The sequence below is a fragment of the Odontesthes bonariensis genome, chromosome 1, assembly GCF_027942865.1.
Source record: "Odontesthes bonariensis isolate fOdoBon6 chromosome 1, fOdoBon6.hap1, whole genome shotgun sequence".
Classification (NCBI taxonomy): domain Eukaryota; kingdom Metazoa; phylum Chordata; class Actinopteri; order Atheriniformes; family Atherinopsidae; genus Odontesthes; species Odontesthes bonariensis.
The window spans coordinates 46,292,704-46,315,206 of record NC_134506.1 but is presented as its reverse complement, the minus strand read 5'-3'; the positions used below and the strand labels follow the sequence as shown (position 1 = coordinate 46,315,206).

General features: G+C 42.3%; 1 protein-coding gene across 1 annotated transcript; it reads right to left on the bottom strand.

Annotated features, from left to right (window-relative positions):
- Positions 1–755: 755 nt before the first annotated feature.
- On the bottom strand, positions 756–17,374 carry znf395a (zinc finger protein 395a). The gene is made up of 10 exons (XM_075468646.1): positions 17,276–17,374; positions 10,939–11,099; positions 9,544–9,698; positions 9,354–9,460; positions 8,305–8,507; positions 8,128–8,228; positions 6,030–6,273; positions 5,716–5,799; positions 3,360–3,430; positions 756–3,272 (listed from the first exon to the last, which is right to left on the bottom strand). Exons 2-10 carry the CDS (start codon positions 11,095–11,097, stop codon positions 3,161–3,163), a joined length of 1,236 nt encoding a protein of 411 aa, XP_075324761.1. The 5' UTR covers positions 11,098–11,099; positions 17,276–17,374; the 3' UTR covers positions 756–3,160.
- Between the last annotated feature and the right edge of the window lie 5,129 nt (positions 17,375–22,503).

The following is a 22,503-nucleotide window of genomic DNA, read 5'->3' as shown; positions in this document are numbered from 1 at the left end:
GACCAACAACCCTCCAGCTCTACATACAGATACAGATAGCTCCTCTGTTGATCCCAGAGGGAAACAGGTTAGCATTGTTAGCTGTAAGCTAGCAGCAGATGCTAGCAAACAATGCTTCCTCATCAACAGTGATGGACCAAGCCGGAGATGTACGCAGCGTAACTCGTAGTAATGCACGTGTCCCGTTAATTACTGCGTTTAAACACTTTGGATATATTAACCTCATTAAACAGTTGTGCTGGGAGACCTCCATCTTTATCAGAAACATGCCGATAATGTGACGTAAGCGCACCGAGTGCGACACCTGCTGGGGCCCTCAGACGCCCTGATATATGCTCCCAGGAACAGGAAGAAGGAGTTTTACACCTCAGACGCCCTGATATATGCTCCCAGGAACAGGAAGAAGGAGTTTATACACAAGATTTCATCTTTAAAAGATAATGAAACCATAAATATCTCAGTAAATGTTGTAACATACTGAGTAACAGATCTTTTTCTGCCACTTCAGCTGACTTGAAAACAACTCTTATAAGATGGTGAGGTTCCTCCATCGCCACAGTTCCATGATGTTATTTTTTACGTATCGTAAAAAACTATAATTTCTCTCATGTTTGTTTGTCCAATTGAAATAGGTCATTTTTTTAAACTGAACAACTGAATTAAACCGATGTGTTGAGGATCCTGCTGATCGAGCCGAGGTCACATGACCTGAGTTCTGAGACGATTCAACAAACAGACAAAACAAACGAAGCCATTTCTCTGCTTTATTAGAACATCAGGATTGATATCATGTAGAAAAGATCGTAAAACAGATCCATTTATGATCATAAAAGTTTCTTATTAACAAGATAAACAGAGCCGTGTCTTCGCAGTGGAATGATTTTCTGTGGACCCCAGAATACATCCGAATAAACAAACTCCAGGACAAAGTAGATGCTATAAAACCTACTGCTTGTGTTTCCCACAGTGAAGAGGGGACATGGCTTCTGCTTCCTTTCAGAAAAAAGAACAGATGAGAGGTTTAAACCGTTTAAAAAACAGTTTGTTTTTACGGAAGAACCACGGCTGGAATAAGTGCTGCTTCAAACCAACAATAACAAAAAAAAGTGATCTTTAAAGGATCCGTCTGCTCTGAAATGACGAGACACATTTTCCTCAAGAATGACAAAAAAACTTGCTTTTCAAATGTAATTCTTTTTTTAGTTTCTTCGGATGTTTTTAAAATTTATTTTAAAAGCTGTTAGTTTAATAAAATCAGTTAGTAGCTAAGTTTCCATTTCTGTCCGAGCCGACAAACAATAAACTCAGTGACTGACCGGCGTCTTCCCAGATATGATAATATATCCCAGATATTCCCAGATATGATATAATATTCCAGATATTCCCAGATTTTAAAGTAATTCCTGAAGAAGAGCTCTCTCCATTTTCCTCTCGTGGATGTCCTCCACAGCTGTTGTTTTTTCCTCCTATAGGTTTGTTTCCTGTTAGAATAACTACTTCTTCTACTGAATTACAGCCACTAACAGCGCAGCCTACAGCGCCCCCTCTGGTGACACCACACAGCTGAGTTTATTCACCGCAGACCATCGATGGAAACGTGTCAGATTCATGCTGGTTTTAGATTTACTTTCAGTGAACAGAAATCTGACAAATCTTCTACTTCTTTGACGAAGGAGTCTTTCTTTTCATGAAGGTGTTTCTGGTGTTTCACCGTTTAAACCGGCTTCAGTAACGGAGACACGAGGGAGTTCCATTTGCCTCAGAAATCAGAAATCGGAGTTGGGAACGACGCCACGCTCCAGTCTCCAGTTGGAAAACCGACAGGATTTGCTTACAAGTAGCGTTACAAGTTGATAACATCCAGAGGTGGGTAGTAACGAGTTCCATTTACTTGAGTAAGTTTTTGAAAACATACTTCTAGGAGTAGTTTTAAATCTCTATACTTTTTACTTTTACTTGAGTAGATGTGTGCAGCAGAAACTGTCCTCTTACTCCGCTACATTAGGCTACAATGAGCTGGTTACTTTTCTTCTTACCTCTTTGGTATTCTACGCCTCATTATTTTTACCCCCCCGCGTACGCCTCATTTTAATGTTTTATTCTGACAGAGAGAGAGACTTCCGCCAAAGGCTCTACCACCTGACTGTGTTCCACCAATCAGACGCAGCCGTGCAGTCTGGTCACGTGACCGTACTCGATCTCAGCGGCGGGACGGGTTAGCTTTAGCATTAGTAGTCGTAGCAAACAAAGAAAGAAACAGATGAAAAATGTCAGAACCAACGGTGGGAAATGAAGACGCAGACGAGGCCTCATACTGAAAGCATGTTTACCTTACAAAGAGTGAGAAACAGCAGCTACATTATGTGTCTTCTGTGGCAACCAAAACAAACGCACATTTCAGCAGAAACTCAACATCTAACTTGAGGAAACATGTAGCGCTAAGTTTCCTAAACTCGTTTTCCCCCATGGATAGGTGAATGTTTGTTTTTTAGGTTACATATGGGTTACATATGTTTTAAACATTTCCTAAGTCTGTTTTATTTTTTATTGAAGTACTTGAATTTACCTGGATTATTTTAATTTAAGCTATTTTGTAATTAATGAATTCGTTTTAATTTATTTTATCAATTGGATGAACTCTAATTAGCCTAAAGATGATTATTTAGTATTTTTGTCTGTCTGATTGAATGCTTGTGTTAACAAATAAATCAGACGTTACTCAACAGTTACTCAGTACTCGAGTAGTTTTTTCACTGAGCACTTTTTTACTCTTACTCAAGTAATTATTTGGATGAATACTTTTTACTTTTCCTTGAGTCATAATATTGTGCAGTAACAGTACTTTTACTTGAGTACAGCTTTTGGCTGCTCTGCCCACCTCTGGTAACAACACATCCGGCCGAATTAGTGCAAACACGACAGCAACATCCTAACAGATGGAGGTTGGATAGTTCTCTGTGTGTGTGTTCTCTCTTCATGTTCCTGATAAACGGACAGCCGAGTGCGTTCAATAAGCACAAAGAAGAGGAGAAAGCAGGATAAAAACTCCTGAAACAAACTGCAACCTGACCGAGTTTTTCTTTGAACAAACATAAAGTAGATAAACTGAAATAATTCTGATGTATGAAAGTAGAAAACAGGTCGCCTTTCTTCCTCTGGTTCAGTCCAGGAAGCGCTGGCAGGCTTTCTTCCAGCGGCAGGCCGTGCACCACTGCTCTCTGTGCTCGATGCCGTAAACTTTCCGACACTTCTTGGCCTCGCTGCGAATCCTCCTGAACAAACAAGAGAGGCGTCAGTGACTCATGGACCCTCGGAGCCCCGTGAGGCCCCTGGAGTCCCCGACAATGAGCAACACTGACCTGCAGGGGGCGCCCTGATGCTGCAGCCACTGCTCCCCAACACTGACCGAACGCACCCGGGGTGCCACGCCCTGAGGAAGAGGAGCAAGAAGAAGAAGAAGAGTTCAGTTTATGGTTAAATTCTGCTGTTTTTACTGCTTCAGAGTCAGAATCTAAGGATCTATCGTTCTGTTTTTCCTCTGTGTCAACGCTCAGTAAAATATCTCTTCTTTTCACTTCAAAGGAAAAAGTTAAAGGAATTAAAGGAACTGCATTAGGCTGGTTTAAATCATATTTATCTGATAGATTTCAGTTTGTTCCTGTAAATGAAGAATCTTCCTCACACACCAGAGTAAGTCATGGAGTTCCTCAGGGTTCTGTGCTTGGACCGATTCTTTTCACTTTATACATGCTTCCATTAGGTAACATTATTAGACAGCATGGCATAAATTTCCATTGCTATGCTGATGATACTCAGCTGTACTTATCTATAAAACCAGATGAACCCAATAGGTTGGTCAGACTACAAGCATGTCTTAAAGACATAAAGACCTGGATGACTCAGAACTGTCTGCTGCTAAACTCAAACTGAAGTCGTTATCTTTGGACCTGAGCGTTTCAGGGAGAAATTGTCTAGCTATATAGTTACTCTAGATGGTATTTCCTTGGCTTCTAGTTCTACAGTGAGGAACCTTGGAGTTATTTTTGACCAGAATTTATCATTTGACTCGCATATAAAACAGGTTTCTAGGACTGCCTTCTTTCACCTTCGTAATATTGTTAAAATCAGGAACATCTTGTCTCAGAGTGATGCAGATAAACTAATTCATGCATTTGTTACTTCAGGATTGGACTACTGTAATTCTTTATTATTGGGCTGTCCCACATATTCTCTGAAAAGCCTCCAGCTGATCCAAAATGCTGCAGCCAGAGTTCTGATGAGAACTAACAGCAGAGATCATATTTCTCCAGTTTTAGCTTCTCTTCATTGGCTCCCTGTTAAATTCAGAATAGAATTTAAGATTCTTCTCCTTACATATAAAGCTCTTAATGACCGAGCTCCATCATATCTTAAAGATCTCATTGTAAGATATTTTCCTAACAGATTACCATCATAAAAAGACAAAAAAATCTTTCTTTTATTCTCTTTTGTGGCTGTTTTGTGAGTCAGAAGCCTGGCTGTCTGATGTGTTGCAGTAGCGTATGTCAGCCTGCAGGGGGCGGTGCTACACCGAGGCAAGCTGATGGACAACAGTTCACCCACTCCCTCCCTCCAGCCAGCAGCCGGTTCCAGCAGGAAATAACCACCAGGCTGCTGCAGGATTCAGTGGCAGTTCAGAGTGGCAGCAGGGGACTGCCGGGTGTAAAAAATAAAGTATTTTCTCAGGGAAAGTCCTGAGAAAAAAACAGGGGACGGTCCTAAAGAAGAAAGTTGCAGAGTAACAGCATCTGGGTTTCAGCTCACACGTGATCATCATGTGCTCAGATCTGTAACCTGCCTCCTGAACACGCAGACTTTGGGTCAACAATAACAAATAAAAAAGGAGTTCACACGGTGACCCACAGATTCCCAACCAGACGTGTTGACCTGAATGTCTGAATCTGGTCAAAGTTACTGTGGAGACTAACCAGCTAAAGATCCACTCTGTTAGATTACCTGGTTAAAAGCTTAGTAACGGCAATAATTTACTAGCCTGGCTGAGGCGTCCACATCTGGATGAGATGGTGGTCTGGGAACTCGGTGTGCATTTTCTCGTATTTGAGGCGTGGTTTACGAATGCCTAGAGCCGTTTATTGGGCGCTACGAATGTCTATCAAATGGCGTCGGGTTCTTCCCATGCTGCTTTGCGCGCGATTCATAGCCGATTGTATCACTTATACCAGATGACGTATGTAGAGCGACAGAAATTCGACGAGGAAGAAGAAGAACGTTGCTCTTTTTTAAAAGTAAACTTGCGTTCTAAGCTACTTAAAACACTTTCTAAGGCTGCATCAAACGGTAACGTTGTGTCCGCTGCCATGTTGGATTAACACTCTACAAGCTTCGGTGTCGCGCGTAGACGTCGTCATCGTCTTGCTGCCCCCCCCCGTTCTGTGATTGGTTCCCTAACTCAGGCAAAAATAAGGGCGGTGGTTTCCAGGCTGCCTTTGCGGTGAGAATGAAATCGCACGCAAAGCAGCATGGGAATTCCCAGGCTAATAATTTACAGCAGAAGATGATTATATCAATAAATAGTCATGTCCTTCAGTTCTAAGGCTTCACTTATGATAAAATCATGAAAATTACACTTAGTTTTTCCCACCCTGCTTCTGTGTTCTGTCTCAGTTTCTGTTCAGTAAATAACGACTCGGTTTACATTCCAGATCAGCGTGTTACCTGTCTGGTGCAGGTGGTGGGCAGGGCTGTCAAACCACACAAGGCTAAAGCTGCCGGGGACACCATGGGACTCGGGGGCGGAGCCTAAATGACAAAATTGAAAACTTTTTACATAAAATATATATATTTTTTCCATATTTAAAAACATTTATTTCCAAATTTGTTATGAAAAATGGATAAAAGCTGCAACAAATACAGTTTTTTGTCCTTCTTTTCTAAACTTCTTCCACATTTCAGAGGAAAACTTTTTATTGATGAACCTGAAAATGATCAGTTTATTTGTCACACGATCAATCATTGGTGGGAAGTCCTACCTGGTAAGAATGCTCTGAATGGACCTGCCAGAAGCTGCCGCAGGGGGAGGGGGCGGAGCGACTCAGCGCGGCGGGGGACGGCGGGGACGGAGGCGGGGGGCTCGGGGGCGAGGATGGGGACGAGTTGGGTGAGGCGGCGGCGGGGCCAGAGTGGGCCGGAGGGGTGGGAGGATCCCATTGGTTGATCTCCGTGTAGTAAAAATCCTCCTCGCTGCGGGAACAGCGCTCGTGCTCGCCTCCGCGGCTGTGAAAGGTCAAAGGTTAACGTCAAAAGACGAGTCAAAACATCACGATTCACACGTCGTAACGAAGTTAAACATTTTTGCTAACAGGGATTAAACTGTGTAAACTGAACACGATAAAACTGGGTTTTACGGGTTTTACTAGTGGTTAGTTTGGGTACTGCACAGAGGAAAGAGGACTTTACTGTGGTAAGACGTCCTCTTATATAGTCCGGGATAATTAATAATTTTATATTATGTTTCAGATGTTTAGTTTTTATAATTTGCCATGTACTCACTGTGACCTTTGCTAACTGTTCTGAGCGCTAACTGTGAGCTATTAGACCATAAAAGTATGTTTACAGAGTTGTTAATGTTGCTAACCTAGCTTAAATGTTTCTCCTCGTGTCAGGTGTTGTTGATTGTTCAGACCGTGACGCTAACTTTCCCCCCACTGCGGTGCTACATGCTGTGTTGCAGGAAAAGAGCTGTAATAAACACCCCATAATCCACCTGGTCGTCGTCTGTGATATGTGGAAGCAACAGCAGTGTGGAGCTGCTAGCTGTGATCTGCTTGCTGTGATCCGTAACATGTGTTTGCAGATGTTTACAGATGTTCATACAGTGTGTATAAATTCTGGACTTATATACTGGAATCACTTTGGTCCTATAAGAGTTTGAGCTGCAGGTCTGAGCGGTAATGAAGCTGCAGACAAACAAATCGGCAGCATGGCACCTTCCCAGAGGGTCGTGTGGATATCTTTCAGAATCAGAAAGTAAGAATTTATCTCTCCGACCTGCTGCTTTCGCCTCATGATCAATGCTCTCAGAAGTATTCTCCAAACCGGGGCTGTTTTGGGCTGTAAACGTGTAAAAATATTGCCATAATTTAACTTGTATCTAGGGCTGGGCGAGTTAACTCGTTACTGTCGCGTTAACTCGTTAGTTATTTAACGCCGATAAATATCTTATCGCGCATTAATGCAGGTTTTATTATTTATTTTATATTTTTGTAAAAGTCTGTTGCTCACAGGCTTTTATTTTGTAAAAGTCTGTTGCTCACAGGCTTTTATTCTGTAAAAGTCTGTTGCTCACAGGCTTTTATTTTGTAAAGGTCTGTTGCTTACAGGCTTTTATTTTGTAAAAGTCTGTTGCTGTCTGCTGTGGAACAGGAAAAGAAAGTAATCGGCGGATCCACCAAACATGGAGAAGGGTACGGAACTTTTACTCGGCCATTTTCATGTTAAAGTTCTTCCAGACGGCGGAGTCGACAGAACCAAAGTCATCTGTAAACACTGCCAAGTTGAATTGTCTTCTCAGCGTAGTAGTTCCAGTCTAAAATATCACTTAAAGGCAAAACACACAACTGATAGCAGCAAGTCATTCAAGGAAACAGACAGTGGAGCGAGGCTTCTACATAAAAACTACAGAAAGATGCTGATGTTAAAAGTGTGTTTGCACAACAAATGTTATGGCACTTTCATTCATATGGCAGCACATTTAAAATAAAGCTAAATGCTAAAAGCTATACGCTACTTTTGGATTCATTTTTGGATTCTGCGTACAAATGCGATTAATCGTGATTAATCAGGGAAATCATGTGATTAATTAGATTAAACATTTTAATCGTTGCCCAGCCCTACTTGTATCATAAATAATTTTGGCATGAATGAGCCTCCATACTCAAAGAATACTGTTTTTTTGTTGTTTTCCTGTATGGAAGCTCATTGCCACCAGATAAATTAAAAAACCTCTTTACGGTTGTATTAACAAATGTTATAATCCGCTTCATAAACGTTTTTAAATCTTTAAACTTTAAAGCCTTTTGTCATGTAGCCGAGCAGCCGCACAGGAAGTGTCCGTCAGGTGAGTCTTACCACAGGTGAGTCGTCCTGATGTGGCGTTTGATTCCCACCACGGACGTCAGCACCTTCCCGCAGCTCGGCCACAGACACCTGTACGCCACCTTCACCGAGTTCTGCAGGAGGAAACGCACGTCACCACCTGCACACTTTATTTTCGTCCCTCCGTGACCTCCGTACGAACCCGCTCACCTTGCGTTTCCGCGGCGCCGGCTCGTCAAACAGAACCTGATCCAATTCCATGTCCAGACCCTCGTCAGTGGGCGTGGCCGCGCCCCCCTCAGGCTCCGCCGCCGGCGAGGAGGGGGCGGAGCTACCGTTGGCGTGGCCGATGCTCCAGTAGCCGCTGCTGCCGCTGTCAGAGAGCTCGCTGCCGCCACAGTCCATCGAAGAAGCTGCAACGCCAAAATTATCGATAAAATATCAGAAAAAATTAAATAGACTTTCCAACTCTCACTTAAATATCTATTTACAAATTTTATGTTTAAATTTATGCAAAATTATTCCACAAAATCATCAGAAAATGTTATTCGTCGGATCAGCTGGTCAAAGGTAAAACTTGTCTGAGAGGAAATCTGCTTTTAAGGCCAGTAAACAATAAGTAAACATCTGTTTATTAAAAGTTAACATCTGTTTATTAAAAGTTAACATCAGTTTATTAAAAGTTAACATCTGTTTATTAAAAGTAAACATGTGTTTATTAAAAGTTAACATCTGTTTATTAAAAGTAAACATGTGTTTATTAAAAGTTAACATCAGTTTATTAAAAGTTAACATCTGTTTATTAAAAGTAAACATGTGTTTATTAAAAGTTAACATCTGTTTATTAAAAGTAAACATGTGTTTATTAAAAGTTAACATCTGTTTATTAAAAGTAAACATGTGTTTATTAAAAGTTAACATCTGTTTATTAAAAGTAAACATGTGTTTATTAAAAGTTAACATCTGTTTATTAAAAGTTAACATCTGTTTATTAAAAGTAAACATGTGTTTATTAAAAGTTAACATCTGTTTATTAAAAGTTAACATCTGTTTATTAAAAGTAAACATCTGTTTATTAAAAGTAAACATGTGTTTATTAAAAGTTAACATCTGTTTATTAAAAGTAAACATGTGTTTATTTAAAGTTAACATCTGTTTATTCCGCCGTACATGGTTCTGTAGAGCAGTGGACACAGGGGTTTATTTGTTGTTTATTAGTTGTTTATCTGTTGTTTATTTGTTGTTTATTTGTTGTGTACCTGCTGCCTCTGAGGGGGCGGGGCACTGCGGTGGCGGCGGGCTGCAGGACAGGCTGCTGAGGACCATGGCCGCCATCAGCTCGTCCATGTCCACTTTCTGTGGACTCCTGAGGGGCGACAGGAAATGGGTCTGGAGTTGTTTATCAGTAAACACGAAGGTAAACAACAACAGAGAGGGGAGGAGTCTGACCTTCTGGGGACGTCGATGCAGGAGGAGACGGATCTGCTGCCGGACGGAGACGCAAAGGACGAGGAGGAGGGACGAGATGAAGACCAGGTGTCTATATGAGCTCCGTCGGGCTGATCGAGCACACCTGAGTGTTCGCCGCCGCACTGGAAGTACACCTGAGAGAGGAGGCAGCTCTGTGATAGGCTGAGACAGCTGTCAATCAAACTGCTGCTCATCACTACAAATATATAAACAGTAAACAGTTCCCGTTGTTCTGTAAACAAACAAACACAGCTGGAGGGGGGGGGGGGGGGGGTCATGATGCTGATGATGAAGGCGCCGAACCCAGAATGCTGTCATTTATTTATTTATTAGCTTGGTTTAGAGGTTTGTCTAAAAGAAAATAGGAGATGGTGGAACATGTGGCTGTGATGTACGGAACGAAGGAAGAAAAGAAAACTGAAATGATTGTAAAAAGAAACTAATAAAAATGTCTTCCTTCAAAAGGTAAGAAACCAGCTAAATTCAGCTTCTAAAAGAACCTAAGAGGCCGAGTTGTTGTTTTTATTCAGCTCGCTGCTCTGTAATGTTGGACTGGAACTCTTATTGGAAAACTGGCACTCTGGACCATACCTGACTCAATCTAATGACGAGCTTTTATTAAAAATAAAAATAGTTCCTCAGGGTTTAATTCTGGGGCCTCTTTTAGTCAACATTTACATGCTTCCACTGGCTCAGATTATGTCACAGTTAAGGCCTCAGTATGCTTCTCCGTCAGCTCTCTGTCCTTTCGAAGTTCTCAGTCGGGATGTTGGATACCCAAGGCAGTTCACCTCCCGATCAGCAGGCGGCGCTACGTTAGACGACCCAATCTCTTACGTCTATGGTGAAAGTCGTTGATCGATGGTTCACCTTCCGGCTCGTTCCTCTCCTCACAGTGAACGATGGCGACCGAGAGAGAAAGACTGTTGTTGGAGTCGGAGCTTGTTGATGTTGAAATGCAAATAATTCTGACCAAATGTTGACCGGCACACAGTAAACTCTTTCAGAAATGGCGGCGTTGTTGAATCGAACCACCACCCTTCCGACGACCGACTCTAACCACTGAGCCACGGCCGCCCGGATCGAGCCTGAACTAAGGCTGTTAAACTCAGCAGGAACAAAGCTGTCGGGAGCACAAACAAGAACTTCTGTTGTCCAGAGAGAAGGAAGGATAATGATCAGAACTCCGGTTCTTTATCTGGGTGTCATCTGCGTAATAACGACCCCTTTTAAAGGTGCCCGAGATGTGTCCGAGTAGCAGTGAATACAGTGCAAACAAAACCGGCCCAAAACAGCTTCCAACATCATTCATTCCAACACAAACTCAGACTTTTTTATTGAGTAAATATTTGTGTGTTTTTTTCCTCCTCTCACCTTCAGGTCAGCGTGACCTTTGACCCTGTTGATGCCTTCTTGTCCGGTCCCCGTTGCGATGGTCTTGCCCATCTCCAGGTGGGACCCGGCTCCCGGACAGGCGGCGCTCAGCAGCGCCCCGAAAGGAGAACGCTTTCCCAGACGAGTCTTCGGGATCATGTCTGCGGGAGAAGAGCTGATCAGGAACCGATCATTTCATTGATCAGGAACCGGCCGGTCCATCGTTTCATCGATCAGGAACCGGCCGGTCCATCGTTTCATCGATCAGAGCAGAGCTCAACGTCAGCTTTAACAGGAAGTGGTGAAGGAGAGCCTCCTCTGAATATTCCAGATGAAGTACGGTGCACTAAATGGGACAAAACTTTAGGCCTCCATCAGCTGATCTGCGGTCTGTCCCTCTTAGTGCACCGTACTCTCCAACCTTCTCACATGATTTTACATGATACACCTCCTACATTTGGTTAGAACCACTTTGGACCTGATTCTTAAACTTTTCTTATTCTAGAAGAGAACAGAAAGAAGCTAGCGGAGAACAGAAGGAAGCTAGCGGAGAACAGAAGGAAGCTAGCAGAGAACAGAAGGAAGCTAGCAGAGAATAGAAGGAAGCTAGCAGAGAACAGAAGGAAGCTAGCAGAGAACAGAAGGAAGCTAGCAGAGAATGGAAGGAAGCTAGCAGAGAACGGAAGGAAGCTAGCAGAGAACGGAAGGAAGCTAGCAGAGAACAGAAGGAAGCTAGCAGAGAACAGAAGGAAGCAAGCGGAGAACAGAAGGAAGCTAGCGGAGAACGGAAGGAAGCTAGCGGAGAACGGAAGGAAGCTAGCGGAGAACGGAAGGAAGCTAGCGGAGAACAGAAGGAAGCTAGCAGAGAACAGAAGGAAGCTAGCAGAGAACAGAAGGAAGCTAGCAGAGAATAGAAGGAAGCTAGCAGAAAACACAGAACTACTTGAAGTCAGGGTTGCCAACTCTCACGCATCTGCCGCTCTCACACTTAACAAAGAAATCTCACGCTAGATCATTTTTTCTTTCTGTGTTGATTTTTTTCACTCTCGTTCTATAATTTCCGAATGCCCTAACTCATGATTGGACCACAGCAGAATGTCTAATCCCTCTCTGATTGTTGATTCGCTGGAAACGGCTTGTCATTACGTCAGTCGGTACGTCAGTGACGTTGGTCTGCCGAGGCCAAACCTGATTGGTAACGCAGCGCTGTCTCACTACAGCAATGTAGTCTTATTCGATTCAAGTGAGCGCGGCCAGTTCAGTCTGAGGGGAAGGACAGAATTTGCCACTTCACTGAGAAGCCGTGAAATCAGTAAGATAACACAAGTAATAGGCTTTCACTCGATGGTACCCTCTCTTCCATTATGTGCATAAAAATGAACGACCTAGAGCCGTGCTACAAGTATGAGCCCCCGGCAAGTCTGCCACAACCCGCTATAACAGTTCTTTACGATGTGATGATTAAATATGCACACACTGATATCTTCTGGGTTTTTTTGTGCCTGGTGGTGTCTGTCTGTCTGTCTGTCTGTCTGTCTGGTGGTGTGTGTGTGTGTGTGTGTGTGTGTGTGTGTGTGTGTGTGTGTGTGTGTGTGTGTGTGTGTGTGTGTGTGTGTGTGTGCCTGGTAGCCTTTTGGAGGGGACTGTACTGTATGAGTTGGAAATTGAAGAGAGACACTTTGGATATGGACATTAAAGGCAAAAAAAAGATACCAAGAAAAGGCAAACAAAAAAATGGATGAGCAACCCTGATGAATGGTTATTTTTTGATGGTTAAAAATTTACATATACCATCTCACCTTTGCCCTGAAATTTGTTGAACCAGCCCAGACTAGTTTCTCTCTGTTAAACAACATTGTCTTTTGAAGGGCAGCTGAGGATGTAGGCTATGAATGAGATGTGGATTTAGGATTTGCCATGTCTAACTAGTCACCCTAAAATCAACTAGAATGGAAGAAATTGCATTTAAGAAATGCAAAATTTTCTAGAGGAAGGCCCCACACTCTGCACTATTGCATATTCATAAAATGTATACATGCATCTACATCATATCTACACAGATATATATATATCTGTACTGTGGAACAACTTCTGAGATGCGTGTCGCGAACCGACCCGCTGAAATCTCACTCCAAGGTTTTTGGAAAAGTTGGCAACCCTGCTGAAGTGCTCTTTGAAGATATATTCTGATATGGCAATTAAATGCACCAGTTGGTTTAGTTCTTTATACATTCAGTTAAATACTTAAATTTGTTGCTTTTTTTTTTTTTTAAATAAACCAATGAATGGTTCATTGTTAAGACACTTGTCTTTTTTCTCTTTTAGAAAAGCTATTATTGCAAAAGTATTTCTTATCCGATTACTCAATTAATCGATGGAATAATCAACAGAAAACTCGATTAGCTAAATAATCGTTTGCTGCAGCTGTTAACAGGATATTTGGACCTTTCCTGATAAAAAAAGCCATCTTGTTTGAGCCCCTCAGCAGAACAACACTGTAAATCTTTTCCTGTTAACTTGGCCTCAGATTTCAGATTGAAGCTCATGAACAGTTTGTTACTCAGCGGCTCGCTGGACGCTCTGCTGGTTTTGGTGGTAAATCACCAGCTTTGGTGGAGCTAAAATGGAATTAGACACGATTTTACAGGTTAGATCTACGGTTTGTGAACCAAACGATGACCCTTAACGAATCAAAATTCAACGTGGCACAGCTTCACGTTAATATTCAGGACTTGAAACAGATGAATTTAACTGTAAATATGTGTTTCTTCATCGGGCAACGTGCCCCCTCCTCCTGCAGCAGGTTTCCCGTTGATCAGTGAGTCACTGTTTCCATGTTGGAACGCACACACGTGTTCATACGCACATACATTAACACTGTGGTGTCTGCAGCATTAAGATCCTAACAGAGGAAACAGGACCGTCCTCATACTTCTGACCATCATTCATCCAGATATAACTGAAAGAAGTTTTAACGTAAATGTACAAAAAAGTTGAAACTATGAAGCCGTTTTCACACATGCAGCTAAAGAAATGGGAACAAATCTTAATTCCAGTCTGAAACCCACAAAGAGCTTCTAGATTATTCATTTCTGGTAGCATAAAACAGTTTAATCATTTCATTTATATTAATTGTTCCATAATTAGTCATTAGATTATATCTTATATTCCTTTTTAAAGATTTGAATTGAATCTTATTTACTTTTTCTTGATGTTGAATAACATATAATTCTTATTATTGTCTGTTTTTTTCCTACTTTTCTACTTTTAGACGTGATAACGTTAAATTTTTTTGGGATTAGGATTTTTTTTAAACTGAATTTCTTATATTAATTTGACTCTTTTGGTAACTGAAAGCAGTTTTAATGTAAATGTACAAAAAAGTTGAAACTATGAAGCTGTTTTTCACACATGCAGCTAAAGAAATGGGAACAGATGATGTGTCTCTGTGACAGGCTGCTGGGAACAAAGTGCCTAAAGATCCAGTTTAAAAGCTTCTTTGCTAAGTTGTCTGTTTATTGATTTTATTTAGTGTTTTTCTGTTTTATTTAGTGTTTTTTGTTTTGTTTAATTTTGTGTTTTTCTGTTTTATTTTGTGTTTTTTCTGGTTTTTGTGGTATTTTTTGTTTTATTTGGTGACTTTGGGTCACTAGACTAAGTTGTCTGTTCTGTGTGGACACAACACTGGTTCATCCCTTGAGTTAGGAGCCTTTTTCCGGCCTCAATGCTTCACAGCTCAGAGTTAAGTGGCTTAAAGGGACAGTTCGCCTCTTCTGACATGAAGCTGTATGACATCCCATATCAGCAGCATCATTTCTGAACATCTTCTTACCCCCTGCTGCGTCCTGTGAGCAGAGTTCCAGCCTCGTTTTGGTGTTGATGAAGGTAGTCCGGCTAGTTGGCTGGGGTTTAAAAAATATGTCTTTCAGTCGGATCTTTTTCACGTTTTTCTGTCATTTTATCCACATAAAACTCAGGAAAAAGTCAGACCTCACAATCTCTTGGCCCTATTTTCTCTCCCTTCGTATCACTGCCTGCTGCCACCTAGCGACAGCCGCGCCTGTTACGGTGTTTGCTGCTCGGTCTGCACAGCAGGCAGTGATACAAAGGGAGAGAAAATAGGGCCAAGAGATTGTGAGGTCTGACTTTTTCCTGGAGAACCATTTTGTGATGCAAATGTATTACTCTTTTGAACGCATATTGTTTTGAGAAGCAAAACGCTTTATTTTTTAAACCCCAGCCAACTAGCCGGACTACCTTCATCAACACCAAAACAAGGCTGGAACTCTGCTCACAGGACGCAGCAGGGGGTAAGAAGATGTTCAGAAATGATGCTGCTGATATGGGATGTCATACAGGCTTTTCTCTGTTCTGGCCCCCCGATGGTGGAACGATCTCCGACTGATGTCAGGACAGCTGAGTCGCTGCCCATCTTTGGCCGCAGGCTGCAAACCATCTCTGCAGGAAACACTACCCAGATCCGCCCTCTGAGGACATCACCTGCTTCCTCCCAGCTCCTTACGCACTGATTTGTTTCCTAAATTGTCTTCCCATTTGTCTCGGTACCTAACTTACTTCTATCATCATGCACTGCTCACACTTTATCACGCACACACTTTGTTTTTGCACTATTCAGCACAAGCATCCCACTCCTCTTCTTGTACAGTTTTGTTCATTCCTTGTTTTGTGTATGTGAACTGTGATCTGTGATGTTAGTAGGCTGTGCTGTGTGTTGTGTTGCACTAGTGTTGTATTTTGTATTCTGATTCATAATCAGTGTATTGTGTGTTCTGTGTCTGTGTATAAGCTACTGGATCCTTAAATTTCCCTTGGGATTAATAAAGTATCCATCTATCTATCTATCTATCTATCTATCTATCTATCTATCTATCTATCTATCCATCCATCCATCCATCCATCCATCCATCCATCCATCCATCCATCCATCCATCCATCCATCCATCCATCCATCTATCTATCTATCTAGCTATCTATCTATCTATCTATCTATCTATCTATCTATCTATCTATCTATCTATCCATCCATCCATCCATCCATCCATCCATCCATCCATCCATCCATCTATCTATCTATCTAACTTACCGCACTTACTCTAGCACTAGTTCTGCTCTTAGCTGTTTGGTTTTGGAAGGAAATGCACTTCTGATTTCTTGTGACATGAAGTTCTTTTGCCTACCGATGTGGAACACACTTATTGTAAGTCGCTTTGGATAAAAGCGTCTGCAGAATGACCGTAATGTAATGTAATGTAATGTAATGTGATGTGATGTAAAGATGAGGGAAGAAGCAGAAAATGTCCAAAGAGAAACTCTGAAAGAGCTTCAGGAAGCTGCACAACTGCTGATCAGGACACTTTAAAGGTTCCAGGAAAGTCTGAGAGAAATGAGGCTGATCAGGACTTCATGGTTTTCAGACACTCAGAAACATGAAAAAGTCAGACTTTTTCTAACTGTACTTGTTTATAAAGGTTTAGCCTTTATGATCTCAAACCTCTTTCCTGTAAAAAGTCTCTCAGAATGAGTCAGATTCAGGTCGACACAACAGAAAAACCTGTTTTTTTACCTGGAAATAACAGTAAAAAACTGTTCTAACTTCAGGGCCCGATCATGGCTGAGCTGTAAAAACACACCCATTCAGAGGGGGAACACCCCCCCACACACACCCCCCATCCGCCTGCAGCCACTCTGAAGCCTTCAGAAACTCCACATTCAGAGTCCTGAATGAGCAGAAAATCAGGTTAAATCTGCTGCAGATCCTCTTCATCATCATCAGAGACATTTTATCTCTGAACCGAGTCTTCAGCTTCAGCCCAAAGTTCCCAAACTGTTCAGTCTGAGCGACTCAAAGCTTCAAACCCAAAGCTTCAAACCCAAAGCTTCAAACCCAAAGCTTCAAACCCAAAGCTTCAAACTCAAAGCTTCAAACTCAAAGCTTCGAACTCAAAGCTTCAAACCCAAAGCTTCAAACTCAAAGCTTCAAACTCAAAGCTTCAAACTCAAAGCTTCAAACTCAAAGCTTCAAACCCAAAGCTTCAAACTCAAAGCTTCGAACTCAAAGCTTCAAACCCAAAGCTTCGAACTCAAAGCTTCAAACCCAAAGCTTCAAACTCAAAGCTTCAAACTCAAAGCTTCAAACTCAAAGGTTTCACACCAAAAACCAGCGAAGAAGAAAACCAAGAAGGAGAAAAGCTGCTGATCAGCCACAGAAAGGAGAGAAAGTGGTTTTTCTCTGTTTTCTGTGTTCAGCAGCTGCTTCACAGGCAGAGTCTGAGCACAACAACAACAACAACAACAACAACAAACAGGAAGCACCTACCTGCAGGCTCAGGGGCTCCACCGAGGTAAACGACAACAAAACAACACAAACAACAGGAGCTGTGAGTGAGTCCAGAGCTGCTGAATGAGAACTGAGAGAGAGATCTACTGCAGCAGCACCGTCAGGGAGGGGCGGGGCCCCCACCAAGACCTGGGCCGGATCCACAGGGCCGGAGCAACAGGGCCGGATCCACAGGGCCGGAGCCATCGAGAGCAGGGCCGGATCCACCGAGAGCAGGGCTGGATCCACAGGGCCGGAGCCACCGGGAGCAGGGCTGGATAAAGTCTGATTCACCACGTGCTTCAGCGTCTACAAGCAGGTTTAGAGTGACTTTCAACCCAGTTCTCTTGGGGTCTGAATCCGATCCGATCCAGTTCTTAGTCAGATTAAGGTGTCTACATGCACTTAATAACTCGGTCTGATTGTAATTTAGCCAATAATCCGATCTGATCCAATTCTTAGTCAGATTAAGGTGTCTACATGCACTTAATAACTCAGTCTGATTGTAATTTAGCCAATAATCCGATCTGATCCAATTCTTAGTCAGATTAAGGTGTCTACATGCACTTAATAACTCGGTCTGATTGTAATTTAGCCAATAATCCGATCTGATCCAATTCTTAGTCAGATTAAGGTGTCTACATGCACTTAATAACTCAGTCTGATTGTAATTTAGCCAATAATCCGATCTGATCCAATTCTTAGTCAGATTAAGGTGTCTACATGCACTTAATAACTCGGTCTGATTGTAATTTAGCCAATAATCCGATCTGATCCAATTCTTAGTCAGATTAAGGTGTCTACATGCACTTAATAACTCGGTCTGATTGTAATTTAGCCAATAATCCGATCTGATCCAATTCTTAGTCAGATTAAGGTGTCTACATGCACTTAATAACTCAGTCTGATTGTAATTTAGCCAATAATCCGATCTGATCCAATTCTTAGTCAGATTAAGGTGTCTACATGCACTTAATAACTCGGTCTGATTGTAATTTAGCCAATAATCCGATCTGATCCAATTCTTAGTCAGATTAAGGTGTCTACATGCACTTAATAACTCAGTCTGATTGTAATTTAGCCAATAATCCGATCCTTTCAGTGTCATGTCACCCCAGTGAGTGAGTGTGACCCTGTGATGGATGGGCGACCCGCCCAGGTGTACGCCGCCTCTGACCCGATGTCAGCTGGGATCGGCTCCATGTTCTGTCTTTGGTTTGTTATCAAACTTAAAGGGATAGTTCGCCTCTTTTGACATGAAGCTGTATGACATAGGACTTCGGTAAGACTATCCACAGAAGACTTCATGAACAGAAACACGGATGCTACGCTGCTACATGCTAACCGCTAGTTAGCCACAGAAACACAGAGGCTACATGCTAACTGCTAGTTAGCCACAGAAACACAGAGGCTACATGCTAACTGCTAGTTAGCCACAGAAACACAGAGGCTACACTGCTACATGCTAACCGCTAGTTAGCCACAGAAACAGGAAGGCCACATTATAGTTTGCCAAAAAGTCCTTAAAGGGATGTTCATATAGTCAATGTTCATAAATGATGTTGCTGATATGGGATGTCATACAGCTTCATGTCAAAAGAGGCGAACTGTCCCTTTAAACTGAGAAGTTTTGTGTCTTGGTGACATTTTAATTCCTCTTTACAACTCCACACGATCACATGGACACAAAAATAAACGTTCTATACTAAATACTACAGGCTCCGCCCCCTTCACCATCTTGGCTCCTCCCTCCCCAAACATGTTTGTTTTCAGAGGATTTTAATAAAGTTGTGTTTGTAATTTCCAGAGTCAGCAGCACGTTTTTCACGTGCAGCGGCGTCGAACAGGGGGGAAAAGTCAGACTGATTCACAGGGTACAGCCTACAGGGGGGGGGGCCCTAAGGAAAATTGTCTTCTTCTTTCGTTTTTTAAAAATCATTTTTTTAAATAATGTCAATATATGTTGGTAATTTATAAAAATCCAATGTTCTCTGGAAATACATCTGTTGAAATGTATATCCCAGCCTGCAAATAGGCTATAATCTATATCAGACACCCCCATTATCAGTGCGCATTGGTTTAGTCCGCCTTCTGGCGGACTTTTGATTGTACATGCGCAATAAATTCACTCGCTTCATTATTAGGCATTAAGCAGCAGCCGGCACATGAAAGATGTCATCCAAAAAAAAAATCAGGCTTTCAGAAAAGAAAAGAAAGGCAAGAGAGACAAAATGAAGGAAAGCAACTGCTTACTGATTTATTTCCCAAGAAAGGTGAGCCCAAATGTCAAAATTACAGCCTACAGTAACTGATTATCCCATTCCGTTGCATACCACTGTGATAGCAGCCGAAGTCAATTAATTAAAAAATAATCTCTCATTTTGTTGGCTACCACATAATTGTGATATAGAAGCCATATTTGTCTTAAATGTATTTATTTTCATAATAACTATTAGCCTATACAAGTGTCCCAAAAGCCTAACATAGGGTCGATGTTGGTTCAAATATGCACGGTAGTGGTTGCTCCTGGGGCCCCAAATTTGGTGCTACGGCCCTGTTCACGTGACTCCTGATCCTCTTTACTCCGGTCCGGTTGTTCCCGTTTACTACACGCTGGCCCTCCAGCCGTGTAGTAAACAGGAGGACCACGTGGGCAGCAGGTGGCCGCTGATTGGTGGATGGGCTCTCACACACCCCGTGGAAGGCCTGTTTACTGAGTGTTGGGTTGTAACTGTGGAGTTCTGCAGCACTTTTAATTTCATCGATGCCCTATTTTTTTTTTTGTTTTGTTTGTTTTTTTTTGTTTGTTTGTCATGTTTTTTTAAAAATTTTTTTTAAATTTTGATTTTTTTTTTTTCCTTTTTGATCATTTCAGAATGAACTGTGGGAAAAGGCATGAGGTTCTGCGGCTGCGCTTTGGAGCCCAGGCAGCAGCTGCACGAGGTCCAGGTGTTGCTGCAGCTGTGCTCCGGTCAGCGCGAGCTCAGTAACAAAGAGCAGCCGGGGGGGGGGGCGGAGCCTCCGCCGCGCGGGTGTGTGCGTGCGAGACACAGTGCGCACCCTTCCCCCCACACGCGCCAGCGCGTCGCGCTCGTGAGCTACGTGCAGAATTTGAGGGGGCTTTCCTTAAAGGAACAGTGCTCCCCTTTTTTTTTTGTCCTTCATGTTAAAAGTCACTGATGGTTTGATCGATTTTTACCTGTGATCACACAGCTGCTGCCATGGCAACAACCACGTGCGTGAGGGACGTGATCATCGATATCATGATCAGTTTGGTTAAAGTATGGAGAAACTTTAAAATAGTAAAAAAGGGAAGTAAAGAGGGGGTAAAAGAGAGAGCCATACTTTAAAATGTAAAGAGAGAGCCACTCATTATGAACTCATTATGAATTATTATGGCTAATAATTCATTATTATGTTTTATAATGAATTATAATGGTTTATTATGGATTATAATTCATTATTATGGATTATAATGAACTGGACTGTATCTCTAGGTGCCTTGAGATGATGTTTATTGTGATTTGGTGCTTTATAAATGAAACTAAACTGAATTAAACTATTTTAATCCATCTATCAATCTGAAAAACATGATCAGCCTTCCTGATCCAGTCAGAAAAACGGAGAGATCTGAGGAATTACTTTCATATCTGGAAATATCTGCGATATGATCTGATATCTGTGAAGAGAGAAAAGCTTCCAGGCCTCCTGCTGCCTCTGATCCTGGTCCCTGTGAGTCCAGTTCTCTGTCTTTGAGCTGCTTTAATGCTGATTCTGTGGTTCTAAAATCAGGATTTTATTAGAGCAGAGCGACAGTCTGGAAACGCTTTCAGTGAGCCGACTCGTGGTCTTAATGGGCTGATTTTCAGTCCCAGTTTCTGACAAAAGAACCTGTGAATGAGAGCAGCTTATTGGGGAATTCAGCTGGATTAATAAAGACTTTGCAGTTTTTACTGAAAGATGCAGAAAGATGGAAGTTTGGAGCCTGAACAGAGCAGCTGAGTCCAGCTGAGTGTTTTGGTTTGTCTGGTTTTGGTCAGATTTACACAATAAATATTCTTTTAATGACTCAAAATGAACGTCAGAGCTGCTCCTCAACAGGCAGCTGATCGACGAAGGAGACGTGCCTGGCAACTGGTTTCACAGCATCTTAGTCATCAGCTGAACTCTGAACCAATCTGACTCACAGGCAGCATGTTACTCTCACACGTTCGTCTGTTTGTGTACGTGAGGCCTGTCAGAAACATCCACGAAACCAGGTCTGAACCCTCCAACAAACCCGTAGAGCTCCCAGATCAGAACCAAAAAAAGGCTCAACTCTTCAGCAACGTCCCCACGCTCCAAAACATTTTGTCACTTTCCAAAACGTCCCGACTGTCTGAGAATATCTGACACCTTTCAGAAGGCGTCCTCACTTTCTAAATGCTTCTCTGCCCCTGGACTCGTACCTTCTCCTGAACCCCAACCAGCTCCAAACCCTCAAACACCAGAGAGAAAGTTTGAGATTAAAGCGCGTCAACACATGCTCTGACTCACCGTGGATTTCTGATTGTTGCAACTTTATTTCACACCACAGCGGGACAACAGTTTGATGGACATAATGAAATGACTTCCTGTCACACTATTACTTTGGCTGTGTTCCAAACTGCATACTTCTCCTACTTCTCATACTAACTTTTTGAGTTAGTAAGCGAGTTTGAGTAAGCAGAAGTTCCCGGATGCATACTAGATTCTCCGAAATGTTGGGTATGCATCATGAGGTCACTACTTATACTCAAACTACCCAAGATGCAACGTAACGTGACGTCGCCGATCGTCATTTCCTGTCAAAACGGCAGTTTCAAGCTAGCTACAACGAGGGTAGGTTCACTTCCTGTTTTCAAAACAAAAGCACCAATTGTATGGTAATGGCTTTCCCTATGATAAAAGGCAACGGGTATTTTATTTTGTGAAAATAACCGGAAGTGCATTAGCTCACTGCGGCTAGCTTTAGTAGCGCCGAATTTGTGGGAACAAAATTGTAAACAGCCGGTATTTTGTCAGGTTTTCAACACGTTGGGGATCTAAACGACTACTTTCTCTCCTGAAAATGTTTCAAATGTTGCTAAAGTTTACAGAGTTTAGAGCTTAAGGGAAATCAGCTTCAGGCTGGCTGATTTCGGCTCGGGCAGGAGCAAAATGCATTGTGGGTAAACGCTTTGCATACTGTCTGATCAATTAGTATGTTG